We start from the raw sequence: 19,166 nt of genomic DNA, 5'->3' as shown, positions 1-19,166 counted from the left end.
ATGATTATGGCGTTGAGGGTGGTTCAGGAGAGTCGGGGTTCTTGGCGGTGGAAGTCACACGACCTGCAATCCTCCTCAATCCCTTTCATGTGACTATCAGCTGAGCAGCAGCATCAGTAATCCCAGCAAGAGGAATGAGAGGTCGCAGACTCTGGCTCACTGGCTTTTCTCTCAGCATGTGTGTGTGTGTGTATGTGTGTGTGTGTGTGTGTGTGTGTGTGTGTGTGTGTGTGTGTGTGTGTGTGTGTGTGTGTGTGTGTGTGTGTGTGTGTGTGAGAAAATGACACTAAGGGGATCTTTTTAAAATGTTATTTTTCAAATACCCTCACTCAAACAGAACTAATAATTTTCACATTTCCAAGTATGAAAAGAAAATAACATAATGAATTACAGTAGAGTTTCCTGAATTATAGCACATACCTTGGAAAATTGGCATAAGAAATTATGTAATGGCGTAAAATTGGCATGAAAAAGTTTGTACAGCTTCCTCCTGTTTAACAGAGTGGAGTGTGTTCGCATGAAACAAGCAGAAAATTACACTATAATACATTTGCTGTTCAATTTGTAGTGCAAACACATAATTTCTAACTCAAAGATCCACACATAAGCTTACAACTAGTGGGAAGCAGAAATCACATCAGACACAGTAATTAAAATTAATCACTTTCCCTGGTGTTAGTTTTACCTCACGCACAGTAAAATACTCAACCTTAACAAACAATTTAGACTCATTTTCAGCTTTGAAACTTTGTTTTTCTCAAACAAAAGAGAAAAGCGGAAACTGGTTTGAGATAATTCCACTTTATCAACTTGAAGTTTGTCTTGTTTTAGATATAAGTGTGTCAAACAAGATCTATGAATACAGCTCGATGTAGTTGCACTGAGAAAATAAAAGGTCTACAAAATACAAAAGTTGATTCTGCAAGAAAAAAAGTCAATTGAAAAGTTGTTTTACTGTTTTGATAGAAAATAGTGTGTGAAGAAGAAAGGTAATGTGATAAAATTTTACCAAAAAAAACCCCAACATAAAACCACATGCCTGACCAGAAATTGATTATCAATAACTTCAGATGTACTCACTTTTCGCATTGGCTGATGTAAGAGCCAAAACCAGCAGCACAAGTGCCAGAGTCCTCATCCTGTGTTTGTTAGTGTGTGTCCTCTCTCTGAGCCCCGATCCTAACCCGGCTGAACCCCAACTCCCACAAACACAACTCCCAGAGAGATTTAAAAAATATCTCCTCACGCTCTTTAAGAGGGCCTCAGACCTGAATTACCATAAATTTCTTCTCACCTCTGACATCATTGTGAGTCTGTAAACTGGCACCACCCACTTCAAGAACAGATGTAAGTGCTGTTTTGTTCACTATTGTTGTGAATTGCCAGAAAAGTTGTTTCCACTCGTATTTTTTTAAATTAATATTATCTTTTTTTTTAAATTTTATATTCTCACATAAAAGTGTTTTCACTTCATGTGTAACGTGTATTTTTACTTTTGAGCCACATTTAAGCCCCATTTCCATTGTCTTTTTCTGATTCTGATGCTACATGTCATACAGTAAATACAGTACCTCCAATAAAGCGTCCAGGAAATTGTACAGTAATCTAACACAGAAAAAAAAAATGGATAAAGTGCACGTAAATAATTCAAGTGAACACAAAATAACGGACATCCCTCAAGTAGGACAATAATTTCTAAGTGCATTATTGGAAAATCAATGGATGCTTTCTGCACAGTATAAAGGCAAATGTTGTGCGTGACGCCGGCTTAAGGATGGAGAGTAGTGAGAACTGGGAGCAAAGCTCGAGTCATGCCTGTGTTTGACGTATGACCTTAAAGCTATGTGTGCATGGGCGTCACAAGATGAGTGTGTGGACGGCAAATCAAAGGCATCCTTTTATTTCCACAGCCATTGCTCCGTATCCTGCTGTCCACCTCGGGCTGCTGCAGCTCTAAGAATCTGTGCTCGTGGTAACACACAGACACACCCGTGCTCGGATTATGAGACACATCCTCTGTAACAACGCAAAGTTTCATTCAGATGGGGACGAGAAAACATTTACATGAATGAGCTGATCGATTCTGGAAGTGATTAAAAAACTAAAACCAATTTTCACTCACATCAATCTCAAAATTTTTTGTCTCCTCGTGCTTATTTAGAGAGTTCTCTCAGCAAATATGAGTCACATCTAGTCTATGACAAAGCATCCCACATGTAGCATCTTCAAGTAACATGATGCAAATGTCAATAAATCCTGAAGATATCATTGATACATCACAGTTAATTATTTATGTTTCTCTGTTGGCCTGAGTCTAATCAGGATGTGCTATAAAACTGGAAAATAGAAGAGCATCATTTAAGTGTGTTTGTTAGGTAATTCACCGATCAGTTTCTCTATAATAAAACAGAGTAATGTAGACTCACATAGTATTTATCTAACACATTATACATGTTTATATTGTGTTACAGCATGAGAAGTATCATAATATGAAAACCTTTGCTGTTGAAGAGGCAGGGTTGAACAGTCTCACACTCATAATCTACCCATTCATTCAATCAAAATGAAGCAATGTGCATTATAATAATGGTTCTGGTGAAAAATGCCATATTTAAGGGAGAAATATGAATGTATAAAACATGAGTAAATAATAAAGAGCAGATGCTTTCATAAAAGCTTTTATTATTTACTCACCTTTTACTTATGTTCTTATATTTAGTATTTTTATTTAGTTATTTATTAGTTTTGTACTTTTCCTGTTTTTGTTTCCTGTTTTTGACTTTTCGGATTTGCATGTTAACTCCTATGAGCAATTAAAGTTAAATGAAAGAGACGATTAAGTGGTCATACTAAGTACTAATATTTTACTTTAAAAAAATCAGTCATTATGAGCTCTGTTATCACAGTGATTGGTGGTTTTCCCACTGATGTTGTCTCATGTCTGTGAGTCTGTTCAGGCTGCGCTACATGTGACCTCTCATGTGCTAACAGCAAAGTTCAGGAGGAAATAAATCCGCCCCACAGAGCACCTGACTTAACATACCACAAATAGTCAAACATCAGCCTCTTTCCTCATTAGTCTCCACTGTGTAGTATCTTAATAGCATTGTTGCTGTGGTTCAGGGACTTTCTGGGATTAACATGAAATTTTGAGAGCTGTTTAGACAGAAGAAGTCATGGGAAATAATCAAAAATCTGGGAATTTTACAAGTGCTCACTTTCCAGGAAAATTCTTGGATATGTTTTTTCAATGTATAACACAGATTTACTGCATTTGGTAGTTGACTTCACAATAAGTCAAATTTAAAAAATTACATAAATTCTAAAAAATTACAACATTAAAAAAAGTAGTGAATTATCACATTAACTGAATAAACAGTAATCAAAGTGCATAGACTTTAAAATTGGGGGCCACAGTTAATTTCGGGTGCTTGAAAAAAACACCGAACCACAGAGCCACTCACTGACCTGCATTCACACACACACACACACACACACACACAACACACACACACACACTCTCTTTTCTAAACATTAACTCACAGAAAATGAGGATTGTGTTTTGCAATCGACCAAAACTCAGATCAATAAGACCATCTGGTTTGTAAAAAGCCAGTTGAAGATCGGACCAGACAGTCACATCAGTTCATGAATACAGCAAGTCCCAAAAATGGGACAATAAAAACCTTTCAGTGGAACATGACTTTCATCAGGATACCTTTCTGAGGTAGATCTTAGGGTAGCTACCTGTTTCCTAACAATGTCCACACTGATTATTCCTTTGCATGTGTACTAGTAGCCAGAAAGAATAGTGACTGGCATCACTTTCAGAAACAATCTCTGTTTATTAAACAAAATTAGGCAAAACTAGAAACCAACCTACACTCTCATCTAACCATGGCAGCCTTTTTAGCTTGTCTTTATGCCTCTAACTCACACATAAACAATAAATAAATGTTTCCTTTGTTGTGGACAGAGACATATAAATCTGCTGGGTGGAGATATGTCAAGCCTCTGGGCTTTGATCATGTGCAGTATTGGGCATGAATGCTTTCATGTCTAGACGGATCAACAAAGGCTGTTTCAGAGGACACCTAATGCCTCATGACAAAGCCTGGTCCATATTTTAGATCAATATGGACCAGTTGTACCAACATTGACCTACCCTACATCTAATAGGAGAATCAGTGAGATTCTACATAAGTCTACATAAATACAACCACAAAATCATGATAAGAAGTTGCAGAAAAAATAATGCGTCCCTCCTCATGTTTCATGCCACCTTGAAGCCAAATGGTTGACAGATAATGACATAGGTTATTTATCAGACCTGACAGGACTTTGGGTACGTTAAACTGTTCACTTAAGCATCCTGGTGACCTGTTGATTCCCATGATTATCTAACTGCTCTGTCACCGGCTTGATTCCTGCTGGAGATCTTTGTTGCATGTTGCATAATATCATTTTAACTTGTCACACACGGGTATAACTCATAACATTACTACGGCATTGCAATAATTCCTGCAACAAAACCATTAATAATGTTAGTGCTAACACTTAATCTTTTATTGTCAAGTCAAAATGTCTGCTGTGAAAATGGTCTTTGAATTTGTTCATTTAGAGGAGAGTTAACAAAACAACATTTTTGGCTTTCCCAGAGGAGGCATGACAGAGAAAGGTTAGACACCTCAGCTTTACAGAGCAAGTGATTGCACAGCTACACTTTCTTTCACTAGAGGGAGCAACTGTCCTCCCTCAGTCTCTCCAGTACACAGTGAAATAATTGAGGGCAGCAAACCAGACTAAATCAATAGTGTGCAAAAATTCTGAAAAAGTAAACAAAACTGCCACTCATTAGATTAATGAGGTATTTTGAAAGTAATCTTGAAAGTGTTGCTTGTTTCTTTGTGTTGTGTTAGTTCACTGTCATTTGTTTCTACCAAGTTTTGCTCAGTTGATAATAAAAGAGAGATTGAGCAATACACAAATGTGAGTAGTAGTCATAGTAGTTCCCCTGTTAATTGTTCTAAAATTTGTAAAAAATAAAATAAAATAAATAAATAAATAGAAAAAAAAAGAGAGATTTATAAAGAGACTTAGATTTTGTTTAAACTTTCTATTTGTTAAATCAGGTTTCTGTAAACGTCACATGTGTTTATCTTTATTTTATAGCATGATATATTTATTTATTTCGATTAAAAAAACAAATTAAAAAATAACTTCCGCCTCCGCCTCTTATAATACACCCATGCGTTGAATATGAAAAACGTCATCATCTTCTCACCATGTGACCTGTGAGGGTTGTTCGTTGAATGCTCTTTCTCATCCCGACATGAAACGACTCCATCTCCCGACTTACACTCATTGACATTAAAACCAAGAATTTTAACACAATTGACAAGTGCATTTGAAAAACATGTTTACTTACTCAGCATTGCCAGTCTAATACACGACGATTCCCTCTGTGGGCGCTGGTGAGAGGCGATTAGAAAAACTCAAAAACACCACCCGGCTTCGGTTGACGGTGTGTCCTGAACAGAAAAACGAACGCGCTCGGGGTAACGCGGGAAACGGCGCTGTGTTGGTTCAGTGTTTTCCACAGAGCAGCAGCCACCGCGCTAATCCTCATATTTACTGAACCCATCATCACCAGGGCCGGCTAATGACCCTTTCTACGGCTTTTAGTGGCTTCACTCTGACCTGAGAAAGTTTATCCTCAACAGGAACTCCGTCCTCAGGCTGTGGTGAGTCCGGACAGTTTTAACCACCCCGGAGGAGCGGTTAATTATATGTCGGTCCCCCACGTTTGTCTCCGTAGCCACCGAGCAGTTGTTAGCTCCGACACAAAGAGAGGAGTCTTGCTAACTGGCTAAACAACCAACAAACTTATCCGGAAATGGATACGTTTCAGAAAGTGGAAAAGATAGGAGAAGGGACGTACGGAGTGGTTTACAAAGCGAAGAACAAAGTCACCGGAGAAACTGTCGCTCTGAAGAAAATCAGGCTAGACACGTAAGTTACCGTAAGACTGCTGGGTGTTATCATCTGGCCGATTTCTGCTGCTAACTACACAGCTTCCTCCTACCGCGCTGAACACAGCTGAAGGATTTTCCCGGGTTGACATCAGAAAATAAAAACATTACAAAAACGATGTGTGTTATCCACCAGCCTTTAAGCTGTAGCTGTGCTTAGACAGTACTAACATATATCCCTATGCCCCTAACACTTATATTTCACATTTTATTTTTCATGCACATTTTACAGCATCCATTTAACTATAACATCAAAACACGATCCATTTAATGGAGAAGAACCTATAAGTACTGTAGATGTTTTTGCATTGAGTCCCAACCAGCAAAGAGAAACGACTCTGGTTGAACTCATGTCTGATAAGAGGTCACAAGGTGAGCTGAAACAGTGAGCTGGTTAGCTGCTTAGTCGACTGACAGAAATTAATGTACAACTATATGGAGAGTTGAGCAATCGTTTGTCATTTTTCAAGCATATTTTATGAATATTCGGGTTTTGGGTTGGGTGGACAAAACAAGACTTAAAAACATCTCCTTGGAGTTTTGACATTTCATAAACTAAACGACGAAATAAGAAAAATAATTGTCAGATTAACTGATTATTAAAAATGATTAGTAATAAGTTGCAGCCCTTTGCTTTATTATAAGCAGTCAGGGGGTCACAGGGTCAAAAGCCCCAATAATTCTGGGAACCACTGAATATAATGCATATTTAAACATGGGTCTGATTGTTGCTTCAGTGCATGTGTAAGTATGTAAGTGTATTCCTTATTTAGGCCTACAAAAGGAAATTTTTTATTTATAATATTCCTGTGCTGTCATGCTGTGCCAAGTAACACACATTTCCCAGGCCTCAGCAGGTGGCATCAGTGAGTCTCTGTATCCAGTGTTTTGTGACTTTTGTGTCAGACAACAGGAAGCAAAATCATTAGTGGGCTTATCGGTCCTTTTGCTGATTTGTTAGCTGCACTGCCAGTGATGGTGCAGTGATGTAATTATAGGACTTAGAGCAGTGCCACTATAACAGAGGCAGCTGACGGCACGACTTTGGTCGTCTTCATCCAGTTACTTTGTTTTTATCAAGTTAGTTTTTGATTGGATGCTTTACACCTGCCCCAACTGTCAAGACACAGAAAAGATAGAATAAAACTAATTAAACATGATAGTGAAACTGTCTTCAAATCAACAATAACCAAGCAGAAGTAAATTACAAAAATGTTAAAATGACAAAGTTATTATAACCTGGTATGTATGAGCGAGTGACCCTCAATAACATAACCAGTTAAGTTACCATGGATTTCATACAGGGAAACGGAGGGTGTACCAAGCACTGCCATCCGAGAGATTTCACTTCTCAAAGAACTCAGTCATCCAAATATTGTCAAGTAAGTGCTTAATCTTACATTTAGCTACTTGCAAGATAATTGTATTGTTTGAGTCAGATTTTAGTCCAACCTGCCTGTTAATGCGTTTCAGATTGCGAGATGTCATCCACACCGAGAACAAGCTCTACCTTGTTTTTGAGTTCCTTCATCAGGACCTAAAGAAGTTCATGGACTCCTCATCTGTCACTGGTATCCCACTGCCTCTGGTTAAGGTAAACATCAGCTAGATTTGCGGTCTTGATATCTTCAAGAAGAAAATTAACTCTGTCTGAATCAGCTCACCTTGGTTTATATTTCTTGCCTTTGTAGAGTTATCTTTTCCAGCTGCTGCAAGGCCTGGCCTTCTGCCACTCCCACAGGGTCCTTCATCGAGACCTGAAGCCACAGAACCTCCTCATCAACGCTCAGGGGGAGATCAAGCTCGCTGACTTCGGCCTGGCAAGAGCCTTCGGAGTACCTGTCCGCACATACACACATGAGGTAAGGTGTACAGCTTCCATCTTTGATCCACGCCAACAAGCTTGTGAAGTAAAATAAAGGGTTATATGATTTAAAGCGCAAATTCATTACTATGACCAGTTGGTTTTTTTACATACAACATAACAAAATGTGAAAATATTAAAGAGGTCTGAAGACTTTCCGAATGCACTGTACATCTACGAACCACAAATTTCCCAAGCTAGGTGGAATCAATTATTAGTAGTGTTGAATAAGACAAAGTTGCAGTGAACTCAGAAAGCATTCATACACCTTCACTGTTTCCAAAGCCAATTCTGTTTATTAAATAAATGTAAGAGTAAATTCACTCCAAATGATGGCAGTGGCATATTTGCGTTGCTATTTCACACCGTCACTCTTTGGAGTAACTTTACTCTTTTAGAGTATCAGTGTTTTGGAAGAAAATTAAACATGGATTAAAATATATGTCTAATACTTCACACGGCAGTTCATAACAGTAAAGCCAAAGCATCTTCAGAAATGTTTCAGATGTATTCAAATTTAAATACAGAAATACATAATTTTGATTGCCACAGCAAAACGTAGTTTTGGCTAATTCTGTACTCGCAAGAAGAACAGAAAGTGTTTCTCTTGCTGCACATTTTTGCGTTTTTGTGTGTGCATTTGAGTGTTTCTAAGTCGCTTCTGTGATATTTTACAGGTGGTAACACTTTGGTACAGAGCACCAGAAATTCTCCTTGGTTGCAAATACTACTCCACAGCTGTCGACATCTGGAGTTTAGGCTGCATCTTTGCTGAAATGGTAATGCACTCAGTTTTCATCCTTCTCCACTATACAAGATGCACAATGGATCAACATCTCACCAACAGTCTGGCCTCACTGTTCTTCTTGTACAGATCACCAGGAGGGCCTTATTCCCCGGCGACTCAGAGATCGACCAGTTATTCAGAATCTTCCGCACCTTGGGCACACCAGATGAGACCGTCTGGCCCGGAGTCACATCAATGCCCGACTACAAACCCTCTTTCCCCAAGTGGGCCAGACAGGATTTATCCAAGGTGGTTCCTCTTCTTGACGAGGATGGAAGAGAATTGCTTGGAGTGAGAGCCTTTGCAGTCAATTCATACATTTGTTAATTTAGCACATCTGCCCAGGAGGTTAATGCTGTATGTTTGTTTGTGTATTTATTAGCAGGAAAAGTATATAGACATATTAATTGACATCATCTTTCTTTCTTTCTTTCTTGTTCTTTCTTTGTTGTTTTCTGTCTTTGCAGGAAATGCTGAATTACGATCCAAACAAAAGGTTATCTGCCAAAAATGCCCTTGTACATCGATTCTTCCGCGATGTCACCATGCCAGTTCCTCATCTGAGACTCTGAGTCGAGCAAAATATCGGGCCGTTTTTTATGCCAACAAACGTGTAAGCAATAAGGACCTCAGCCTCCTTTCAGGACCATACCTGGAATAGACAAAAACGGTGGACACTACAGGATATGTTGGATCCTTTATGGATATTTGATAATACTGAAAACCAGCTTTCTAGAAAATAGATGTCCTGAAGGTTTTGCTGTTATTTCACCTCCGATGTTGTAATAGTTATGAATGTTTAACTGTAATATCCAATATCATAATTTTGCATATTTATGTGCAGCTGCCATGTTTGATGTAAATGTTATTTGTGATTGGGATGTTCCTCTGACTGAGTGCAGGTCAGGCAGACACATTCTAGTTACGTGCCATTAAATTTCCCAATTTAATCGGTATGTTGGCTTCAGGATGTCCACATTCAAATAGTCAAGTAGGTAGAATTAAATGTTGTCGCATACGTTTGTGGGATAGTGCAAATAACAAATGCCGTGCTTTGTAAGACTGAGCAGCAGCTGAATGAAAGATGGAGTGACGACTCAGCACAAGTTGTCACACAACAGACATCGTAGGCTGATGTAAAACAGTTAGTGCTTAAAGAACATGAAATTATAATCATGTTCATGTAGTTTGATTCTTACAGTTGACTTTGGGTCCAAAGTATCTTGAAGTGATTTTAAAACTGCACCTTGGCTTGTTGAACACAGAGAAATGCTTCATTCGGGTTTTCTGGCAGGATTATTTACCAAACTTAAGTTCTCAGCTTTGTACATACAGTTACGATATTCAAATGTTCCCTGTTCTAATTCAGATTTTACAGAATTTAATGGGCTGTTGCATTTTTCTTATTCAAGATTTTATCCAAACTTAATTAACTGTTTTTTATGGATATTGTTTATTAACAGTTTGAAAAAAATAAACTTGTTCAAATAAGAGTTACTCATGATTTTGGTCTCAAGTCGGCAAATGAAAGGTCAGTAGTCTGTTGCAGTTAGAGCACAAGTGAATCATTATTTTCTCCAATTTTGGAGCCAAGTGAAACAATTCTGCCAAATACTTTGTGAGGCAGAAACACCACAAATGCTGCCTTGCCTTATTAAATCAAATTACTGTTAACACTGAAGTAATCTCTGGTTGGTCAAATACACAGGCCCAGTTCATCTCATCAGACATACTAAGAAATTTATGAGGAAAGTTCGTGTCAGCCTGCAAAGTTATGTCACGAACTGGCAGTGACAATGAACTGTTTAATATTTCTAATATTGAGTTTAATGTGTACAAGTCAAATTATGTGAAGAAAAAACATGATGTACAGACTGACATGATATAAGTGCAGGCAAAGTACAACAAAAGTGCTGATTTAATTGTTTTCGAGACAAAAATGAAAATGAAAAGAAGCTGTGGTATCAGAGGAAAACAACATCTCAAAATGAAAATGATTTGATAGTTTTAAATGTTAAAACATCATTCCTGAGGTAATTACATGTTATTAATCTACACTAAAAAGTGGAAAACAGGCTTCAATTGCTTTAAACTAAAATCTGATAATCTGTAATAACTCCTCCATACTTAATGTTTCAAGCGTAATAATTGCAGCACCCACCCTCACGGTTTTGGATTTTTAACATACTCCTTTCAGGGTTTGAAATCTGCTCTTTCACTTGTACATACCAGGATTTCTGACTGTTTCTGACAACTCACCGTGCTCAACTGGTTTTGTGCTTCAGTTAAATATAAGTAGTCAACCAAAGTGTTGAGTGAATTAGTTTTTATTAGTCACGCCATATGTAGACATAATGTCAAACAATACAGAAGTTTAATTTAAATGAAGCAGGTTGAAAAAAAAAAAGAAGTGGTATAGCAACAGAGAGAGTAGAAAAAGTCTAATGTTCAAATCCTACACAGTGGCTTTAATATGATTGTACATAGCAACAGAGAGACTCCTTGGGTTAACAGGTGTAGTTTCCATTTATATTCTCATAATGAACAATTATTAGAGAAAATAGGAACTGTGGGAAATTGAGAATATTATAAGCAAACAGCAGGAAACAGATGTTATAGCCATAAATTAATATTTAACAGTTGCATTATATGAGGGGCATAAATCATATAGTGGTGTGCTTTGTAACTTTTGGTGATTTCATTTAGTAAAAGGTTAACACCACAAAATACATATGTGCTCAGCTTGTGGGAGAGGAATACATAAAGCATAAAGAGAGGAATATATTAGTGCTAGCCAGCTAGCTGTTTCTTCCTAAGATCCCAGTTATATTTATGGCAGCTCTGAGGTTGTCTGCCATAGTGACTAAATGGTTGTGGATGCTTTATAAGTGACAACATCATATATATTGTGATGATGATAGTTAGTTTTAAACGTTATCAATCCGAACACTAGAAATTTGTTAACACTGGTGAATGAATAAAGCTGCAGAATGAAATTTAATTAATGTAATGTTATATCTTGACTAGCTCAGGAACACTAAAGCCTTTATTTAGACTGACTTATTATGGATGTTACACTGACTGTTACCTTTGTCAATGACTAACCATAAAGCCACAGTTCTCAGACTCAGGGGCTTCCCCTGGGGGAGAACAAGTGGTGCACATGACCAGTGGTGAGAAGAGCTGAGGTTCAATGAATTTGATTCATATGGAAATGACATAACAGTTTGCACTCAGCTAGGCCGCCAAGATTTAAGTTGTCACAATTTATTCAGAGAGCAAAAAGACGTTTGAAGTATAGGATGGAAAGATTTTGACAGCGAGGCTGAAGTGAGTGGTCAGGTGCATTGTACTAATTCAAAATTATGATGTGACCTTTACTTGCACAATATTTGCATGAACAAAAAGAAACAAGCACTTGGAACAACTTTAGAAACAGACAGTAGCACAAGAGATCACAGGTAAGGTACAGTACAGTAAATCTATTCAGGTTGACCCACCAGTAGACACAGAGTTGATTGTATGGATGGAAGTGCAGTGCAGTGTCTGATTAGAAATATGATTGTGACAGTGATGAAACACCGTGCCTCAGACAGAGACATCACCTAATACCTCTCAAAATCTGGAAATACATATAAAACACAGCCTATGTTCACATGTGAAAGTACAGATACATCTCACAATCCAGCACTCTTTCCCCTTTTTTGAACATAAAGGAACATACCAGTCATTTTGCATTTTTATCCTATTCACTATAAATCATGAATACTTAATATCATTGCTGGCTATTTCAAAACTATCTTAGTGTTTCAGATTTTAATGTATTTTTCCTGACGTCAAAGCAGCCAATGTTTTCTATGAATTATTATCTCCTGGTATGAAAATAATCAAATGGCAGAATCTTGAAATGTTATTGAGTTGTTTGATGCATCATACTGAACATCAGGTTTGTATCCAACTGTATTTTTTAAATTATGTAATAGTTGTGAAGTAGCACAGTACGGCATTTTATACGTGTATTAAAAGAGTAGACTTGATGTCTACTGTGATTATACAATTCAAGTTTCAATAGTATGAGGTGGAAACTAATGGCTGCCTTAAAAGTACCAAAAACACATAAAAATCTGAACCTGTACAGTGAAAATATACAAATGGTCCCCAGCTGTATTAAATATACATGATTTGTAAGGAGCTAAAAACACTGGTATATTCATTTAAGCGTTTGGTAGGTGGGTTATCAGCTCAAATTTCTAGTTTCTTTTTCATGATAAGCTTGTACAGGATCTGGTAGCCATCGTCCCAGGCATAGAGCAGCTGCTCCTGTGGGTTGTACTTCAGACTGGAGTGAGCTCCGTAGCGTTTTGGAAAGTAAACCAGTGGCGCATCTTCGTTGGTCACCATGTCATTGACATCAAACACACACTGCACACGTGAGCGGCCGGGCTGCTTGGTGTTGTACACCACATACAGAGTGCCACAGATGACGAAGGCCGCCTCTGCGTTCTCTCTCGGACAGTTCGTGTCCCACATCTGCTCAATGTCCAGCGAGTTGGCGTCCATTTTAGCCAGAGAGATGTGCCTGTTTTGCCGTGTGGCGTAAATGGCCCACAGGCCTTCCTCGTCCACAGCCAGGTCCATCACTGTCTCAGGGGTCAGGCCGTACACGGGGACATGGTCCTGGACAGGAAACACTGCGCTGTCTGTCACAGAGTTGTTCTTCATGTCATATTTAACCACCATTACTTCTTCAGCCTGATTTATATAATACGCGTGATTGTTGTAGACGACGTGTCCTGTTCCCTTCCAGGCCGTCGGCAGCTTCAGGGTCTTGGACTGAGACATGCCCAGTGAGCGAGTGAAGTCTTGCACAGAGGAAAACTCGTGGATGGTGTCGTCATCAGTCCCATTAAAGATGTAGACCTTCCCCGAGCCCCTGCTGGTGTCTTTGCTCCACATGCCCTTTGGCCCTCCAACTCGCTTCAAGATCTTCATGGCTTTTATACTGGAGATCATGTCGCTGCAGTCTGAATATAAGACAGTGAGAGGCCTTATGTGATGGGTGACTCGTTAACAGTGTTTACATTATGTTGTCATTTAAATCTATCAGAACTGTATTTAAAGGGATAGTTCAGCTTTCTTGTCGAGAGAACTGGCTCACCAAAGGAGTGACTATGAATGGAAACTTAAGGCAATGAATGCACTTTATTACCTCACTTTGTGCCTTCTTGATCAGTCGCTATATGGGACCTTTAACGACAGCAGAACGTGAGATTTCTGTGTCTTTTATTATTATAAAGCAGGTCTAGGCGTTATATAAACACTGTGAAAGTATCAAAGTGCTCTGTGCCCATATTCAGAAACTGTGCCTTAAAACGAGCCAACAGGACTTTTGTGATGTCACAACTATACAGTCACCATCCTCAGCCAAACCCACAGCACAGCACACCTGGACCCGCCGTCTAACCTACCTTTTGTGTTTTAACTTCACTAACAACACAACAGCAAGTGGTCATTCCATCGCTGAGGCCGTCTTTTTGCCTCATTTCAGAACGGACTGATCATTTGCATTCACCAGTGAGTTTTACCAAGCTACAGTAGTAGGCTACAATCCATAATCTCTGGTTGGCCTGGACCGTAAGTCACTTAGAAAACAGTCAGCCAATCAGAAGAGAGGCTCTGAGATAAACACAATGCAGTGTTTTTTCTGATAAACTGGTCTTCTTGCTGTAAGTTTAAGAACATCATATCTCACCTGAGAGTTTTGAATATTTGGTTCTCTGTTTCTCCTTCACCAGAGTCACCTGCTGCTCTATCAGCTTGTCGTCCACATCCACACACGGCTGAGCCCCGTTCTGAGTCTCCAGGTAGTCAAGTTCACGCTCAACTCGGTCCACCCTCGTCCCCACACCATCCAGATTCATCCTCAGCGCCTCTTTCTCTTTGTCCAGGTTCTCCAGCTGAGATACCATTTGTTGCTTCAGCTCCCGCAGCTCTGAGGCGTAACGGGTGGTCTGTTCGTGCCATAGAGAGATCCGGTCCTGTTTTTAACAAAGGTGATTAGTTATATCTGAATCTAAACACAAGCAGAAGTGGTCAGACTCCATCTTAGATTTTCAACAGTGGGAATGACACATGGATATTCATTTTATGGGAACTATAAATATATTCCTGGAAAGCATGGAAAAGGCCATAATTTTATGTTCCTTTCATGCTCAGTGAATAGACTGGAACAGAGGGGCATAATCAGTAGGAAACTCATCCTTCAAACAACCAGGTTCAAACTACACGTGGCAAGTATCCACCCTGCTCAAATGTCTTTTAGCAAAACACTGAATCCTATCGGCACTCTCTGTGGGTGCTGCTTTGTAGCAGACCCTGACCTCTGACCTCACTGCGGAGGAAATTAGATTTTCTCTACAGGTGATCAGTGAAGTCTGGCACCACTTTACAGAACAATGAAGAGACTAAGTGATGTGAATGTTTGAGGGAGTTTATTGTAAGCAACTGTGTTTGAAAGACTTTAGATCTAATATGGAAGAGAGAAGAGCATTACTTACTCATGAGCAGAATTGAAATAGCATTACTGAATGGCAAGTTATTACTGGTAAGTTTGCATTAGTCTGTACAATACAATACATGAGATACATTTTCATTCATGACAGAAAATTAGTTCATACACAGGCAGGAAGTTTCCTGAGAGATGTTTAATTTTCCATGTGTTGTTGGTCAAATTAAATTAAAATGAGAATTATTATCTTTACTTGATCATCATGACAAATGTAACTTTGTGACGACAAATTAGTACAAGTCTTGTAAACAAACCATCTCTACTGTCATATAATAAACTATATTTTTTATAATGGCATTTTGACATTACACTTGTCTGACATACATACAGACCGTTTAAGGTGCAGTGGTATAACCCAGACAAGACAAGAAGCTCATAATCCCTAGGAGAGACGTATTTTCCAGCATTTTCCCCAGTATTTGCCCACATCTGCATTCCATTGCCATTGCCCTGTCCCTGGAAGTTTCCTTTCAGAGGGACTCTGGAGCTCAGGGCTCGGCAGGGAGGTAAAGGGAGTCTTACCTCAATAGCAAGCAGCCTCCGCTCCAAATAGTCAATCAGTGCTTGGTGCTGAGCGGTGGCAAAGCAGGCCAAAGTAACCAAGACAACAAGTCCTCTCATTTTGTATCAGCTCGGTCTCTTTAGCTCCTGTAAAATATTGACTGGAGTTCAGTGGGAGTGTGTGGAGAGCCAGCCGAATCCCAGAGGTGGGCTGGAATGTTTTACCAAGCTGCCGGGGAGGAGCCAAAAACATCTGGTGCAGATGGAAGCTCACAGAGTCTAACTGAGACAAGATAGTCCATCTCATTTTTGCCTCACTTTTTACCTGGTTGACAAATTGAAAAGCCAAACAAATGTATTGTCTTCAGTGTATGGTTGTTTTCAGGGTGTTGGAACCTTTATTTCTTCAAAACACAGGACAGTAATGTGGCACAGATCCACAAGTTACGTAGGAAGAGGAAGCGAAATGTGAGTAGGAGTCAGGAGTGAGTGAAGCACTGTACTGCTCTGTATGGAGAGGAAGATATTATGGGTTGTGGATACTAATCAGAATGAAAAATAGGCCATATTCTAAACTCTCCCACAAAGCTAGACTATAGTATAGACTATTTCTCTGCAGCACAGTAGGATAGATTATTACTGCACATACAGTCTTGTGCAAAAGCTTGAGGCACTTAAGTTGTTTAGCTTATCATCCATCACGCAATCCTATCAGGGGGATGTCCTGCAACAGATGGTCTGCCCCCCACAGAGCCCTGCTCTCAACAAGATGGGGTCAGTCTGGAATTAATGACAATGATAAAGCCCCGACTCCACAGAAATCCACAGAAAAACAACACTGGCCACTCTAAACATTGATTTGATTTAAGTTTTTTCTATTTACTACACTTTGTCTGAACTTTACAGATAAATAAACACTATTCATGGCATTATTTTTGTAAGCATCCTCACATTAAATATATCTTAAAACAATACTCACAGACCTATATTTACACTACAGAGTCACTGGTCGACATAATCCCTCTTCCTGTCCATACTGGCTGTAAAAATGATCCTGTCCACAACTCCAGTGTAAGTGATGGGGTACAGAATTCACAGTCCCCACAAAAATATATTCTAAAATTAACCAAAGCTAAGACGAGGCTTCAGCAGTCCGTTACACAAATCAAGTGGCTATCATCAAAAGTTACCGTCCTTTTAGAACATAATTCCTTCTTCGTGGACTAATCCCTCCACCCGGGTTTAGCCAAGAATCAACAGTCAGAGGAAACACAAAGAGTGATTTTCGCACTAAAAAGACTAACTTCAGGAAAACTGTGCAAAATCTGTCTAATTTTAACTGCTGAGGACACGTATTAGCTTCAGTCAAAATTTAAAATACATTTTTTGCATTTTATCCCCCATCTCTTACAGTGAAGTTGCAGTAAGAAGGGGATCTCTTCAGGAGAGGAGAAATAATTACAGTTACCAGTAATTCTGACACTGTGCATCTGGACCTGTGAGTATTAAGACAGACTTAAAAAATGTAAAACTATTCTCAACAGTTTTACCAGATGTATCTCTTGGATATTGTCCTGAGCTGTAATGGAATAGGAAAAAAGTGCCATATCTTTGTAGGTTTTAAGTCTTCAAATGCGCCATATTATTAGTGTGTCATAATACAGAAGAGGTGAAAAATTGTTGCAGATGAATCCAGATGTTCAGCAACATTCATTAATTTTTTTTTTCCCCTTTGGATTAGAGCCATCTTGAAAATCCATTTGATGTCGCAAGCTCTGAGCAGTCATGTCCAACCTTAAGTGTGGTCAAAAGTCATTTTTCATGCTGGAAAAAAATGTTAACTGCAAAACAGTGTGTGAAAAGTAGATGCAAGATTTTCCTTTCTCGAAATGGATTCATCAAGTGTTTAGTCATATTGCCAGTCTGTCTGCCATGTTTTCCAGCTGTTCCATGTGCACAGGAACAGTTGTAATAGCAGTGGTGATGTCTATAGCATAACAAAAACAGTAGTTAGTTTGGTGAATGGTGAATTACTGGGGAAATAGGAAATGCTGTCTAAACTGTCTCTGGTCTCCCCTGTAATTTATAAGACCACCTTGCTATACAAAAGCTACATGACATCACTGAACACCTCTTTAAAACTCAACTCAAGCATAGAATAATGACTGTGTATTGTGTGTGTTTGCTTTTGATCCTGCTATGATTCATAATTTTCCAATTTTCTTCTTGTCTTTTGAGTGTTATTTTTGATTTAACCACAGAGACACAGACAACGTTGTGGAAGAAAGCATTTTTTTTATATTTAATGAGACTGAGAAGGAAAAGGTTTGATCACATATTTAGAGTATGACTAGTGCAGTCTGTCTGTCATTCATACGCTCTCTTTTATGATTTTATGTAAAAAGCACCCTGGGCACCAGGAGTAGTAAATGAATTTTGCAAATCAAACCAGTGTTATTTTCATTCTGTATGAACAGCGCTTTGCATTTTCATATTTGCAGCATCACTGCAGTGTGCCTATCTGCACGCGGTACATTGGCACTGTTACTACTGACAGCATGGTGGCTTTCACCCTCTTAATATCGATCATACACACAAGTTACACCCTCAGTGCTTCTGTTGCTACTTGATGCTGCAACAACTGAGTCTATTGTACTGTTGGTTATTTGCAATATGATCACTCTAACGCATGGCAGTGCAAGGTGAGTTTATGACTTCTCTCCATCCCAATTTGTATCATTATTGGTTGAGGTTTGTTTGTATAAGGATGTGATTATTTGAATATGAGTCTTTTTATTATTCATTTCTTACTTAAAACATATCATAACAATAATACAATTGAAGTAATAAAACACTAAAACAAACAGGGTATACATGTAGTTATAACAACCTACACAGCTAGAAGTAAAAACAGGATAAGATGATTATTACATGACAAGGTGAAAATTGGTTATGTTAGCAAACCAATGTTTTTAGTAGTAGTAACTCTGTGTTATAATAATAACAGATAGGGTTTTGCAAATTCACCATTAAAATCTGTCTTGTGATTTATCATATTTGTATGATGTGAAGTAATTCACAGAGAATTAGATATCATATAATTCACCTAAAGTGGTAATGAAATTGTATGTTTTCATTCACCACATAAATCCTGACACATGACTCTCAGCCCATTTCAGTAACATACATTATCAGTATCAATATCAGTGATTGTGTGTTTGGTAGTACACTAATAACAGGAGAGTGTGCGATGTGTTTGCGGTGGAGAAGGATGGAGCCGTCGAATTCACAATGGACAGTTTTAAAAAAAGGATCAAAACTACAGATACCATCTTTCTTTACATGCATTTTCACACATTCCTCTTCCTTGTCCTGGTGTCTACCTGGAAGCTACATTAACCACAATGCAAATTG

General features: G+C 38.6%; 2 protein-coding genes across 2 annotated transcripts; one reads left to right on the top strand and one right to left on the bottom strand.

The window, feature by feature from the left end:
- The first annotated feature begins 5,577 nt into the window (after positions 1–5,577).
- Positions 5,578–10,176, top strand: cdk2 (cyclin dependent kinase 2). The gene is made up of 7 exons (XM_056363914.1): positions 5,578–6,012; positions 7,337–7,414; positions 7,506–7,626; positions 7,724–7,894; positions 8,574–8,675; positions 8,771–8,974; positions 9,151–10,176. The coding sequence occupies exons 1-7, from the start codon at positions 5,897–5,899 to the stop codon at positions 9,253–9,255; spliced, it is 897 nt and encodes a 298-aa protein (XP_056219889.1). The 5' UTR covers positions 5,578–5,896; the 3' UTR covers positions 9,256–10,176.
- Positions 10,177–10,994: 818 nt separating this feature from the next.
- olfml3b (olfactomedin-like 3b) lies at positions 10,995–15,938 on the bottom strand. Its single transcript, XM_056364558.1, has 3 exons — positions 15,774–15,938; positions 14,436–14,721; positions 10,995–13,707 (listed from the first exon to the last, which is right to left on the bottom strand). The coding sequence occupies exons 1-3, from the start codon at positions 15,870–15,872 to the stop codon at positions 12,926–12,928; spliced, it is 1,167 nt and encodes a 388-aa protein (XP_056220533.1). The 5' UTR covers positions 15,873–15,938; the 3' UTR covers positions 10,995–12,925.
- Between the last annotated feature and the right edge of the window lie 3,228 nt (positions 15,939–19,166).

The sequence above is a fragment of the Seriola aureovittata genome, chromosome 2 (assembly GCF_021018895.1).
Source record: "Seriola aureovittata isolate HTS-2021-v1 ecotype China chromosome 2, ASM2101889v1, whole genome shotgun sequence".
Lineage (NCBI taxonomy): Eukaryota > Metazoa > Chordata > Actinopteri > Carangiformes > Carangidae > Seriola > Seriola aureovittata.
The sequence above is the reverse complement of the archived record's forward strand: the minus strand, read 5'-3'. Positions and strand labels throughout refer to the sequence as shown.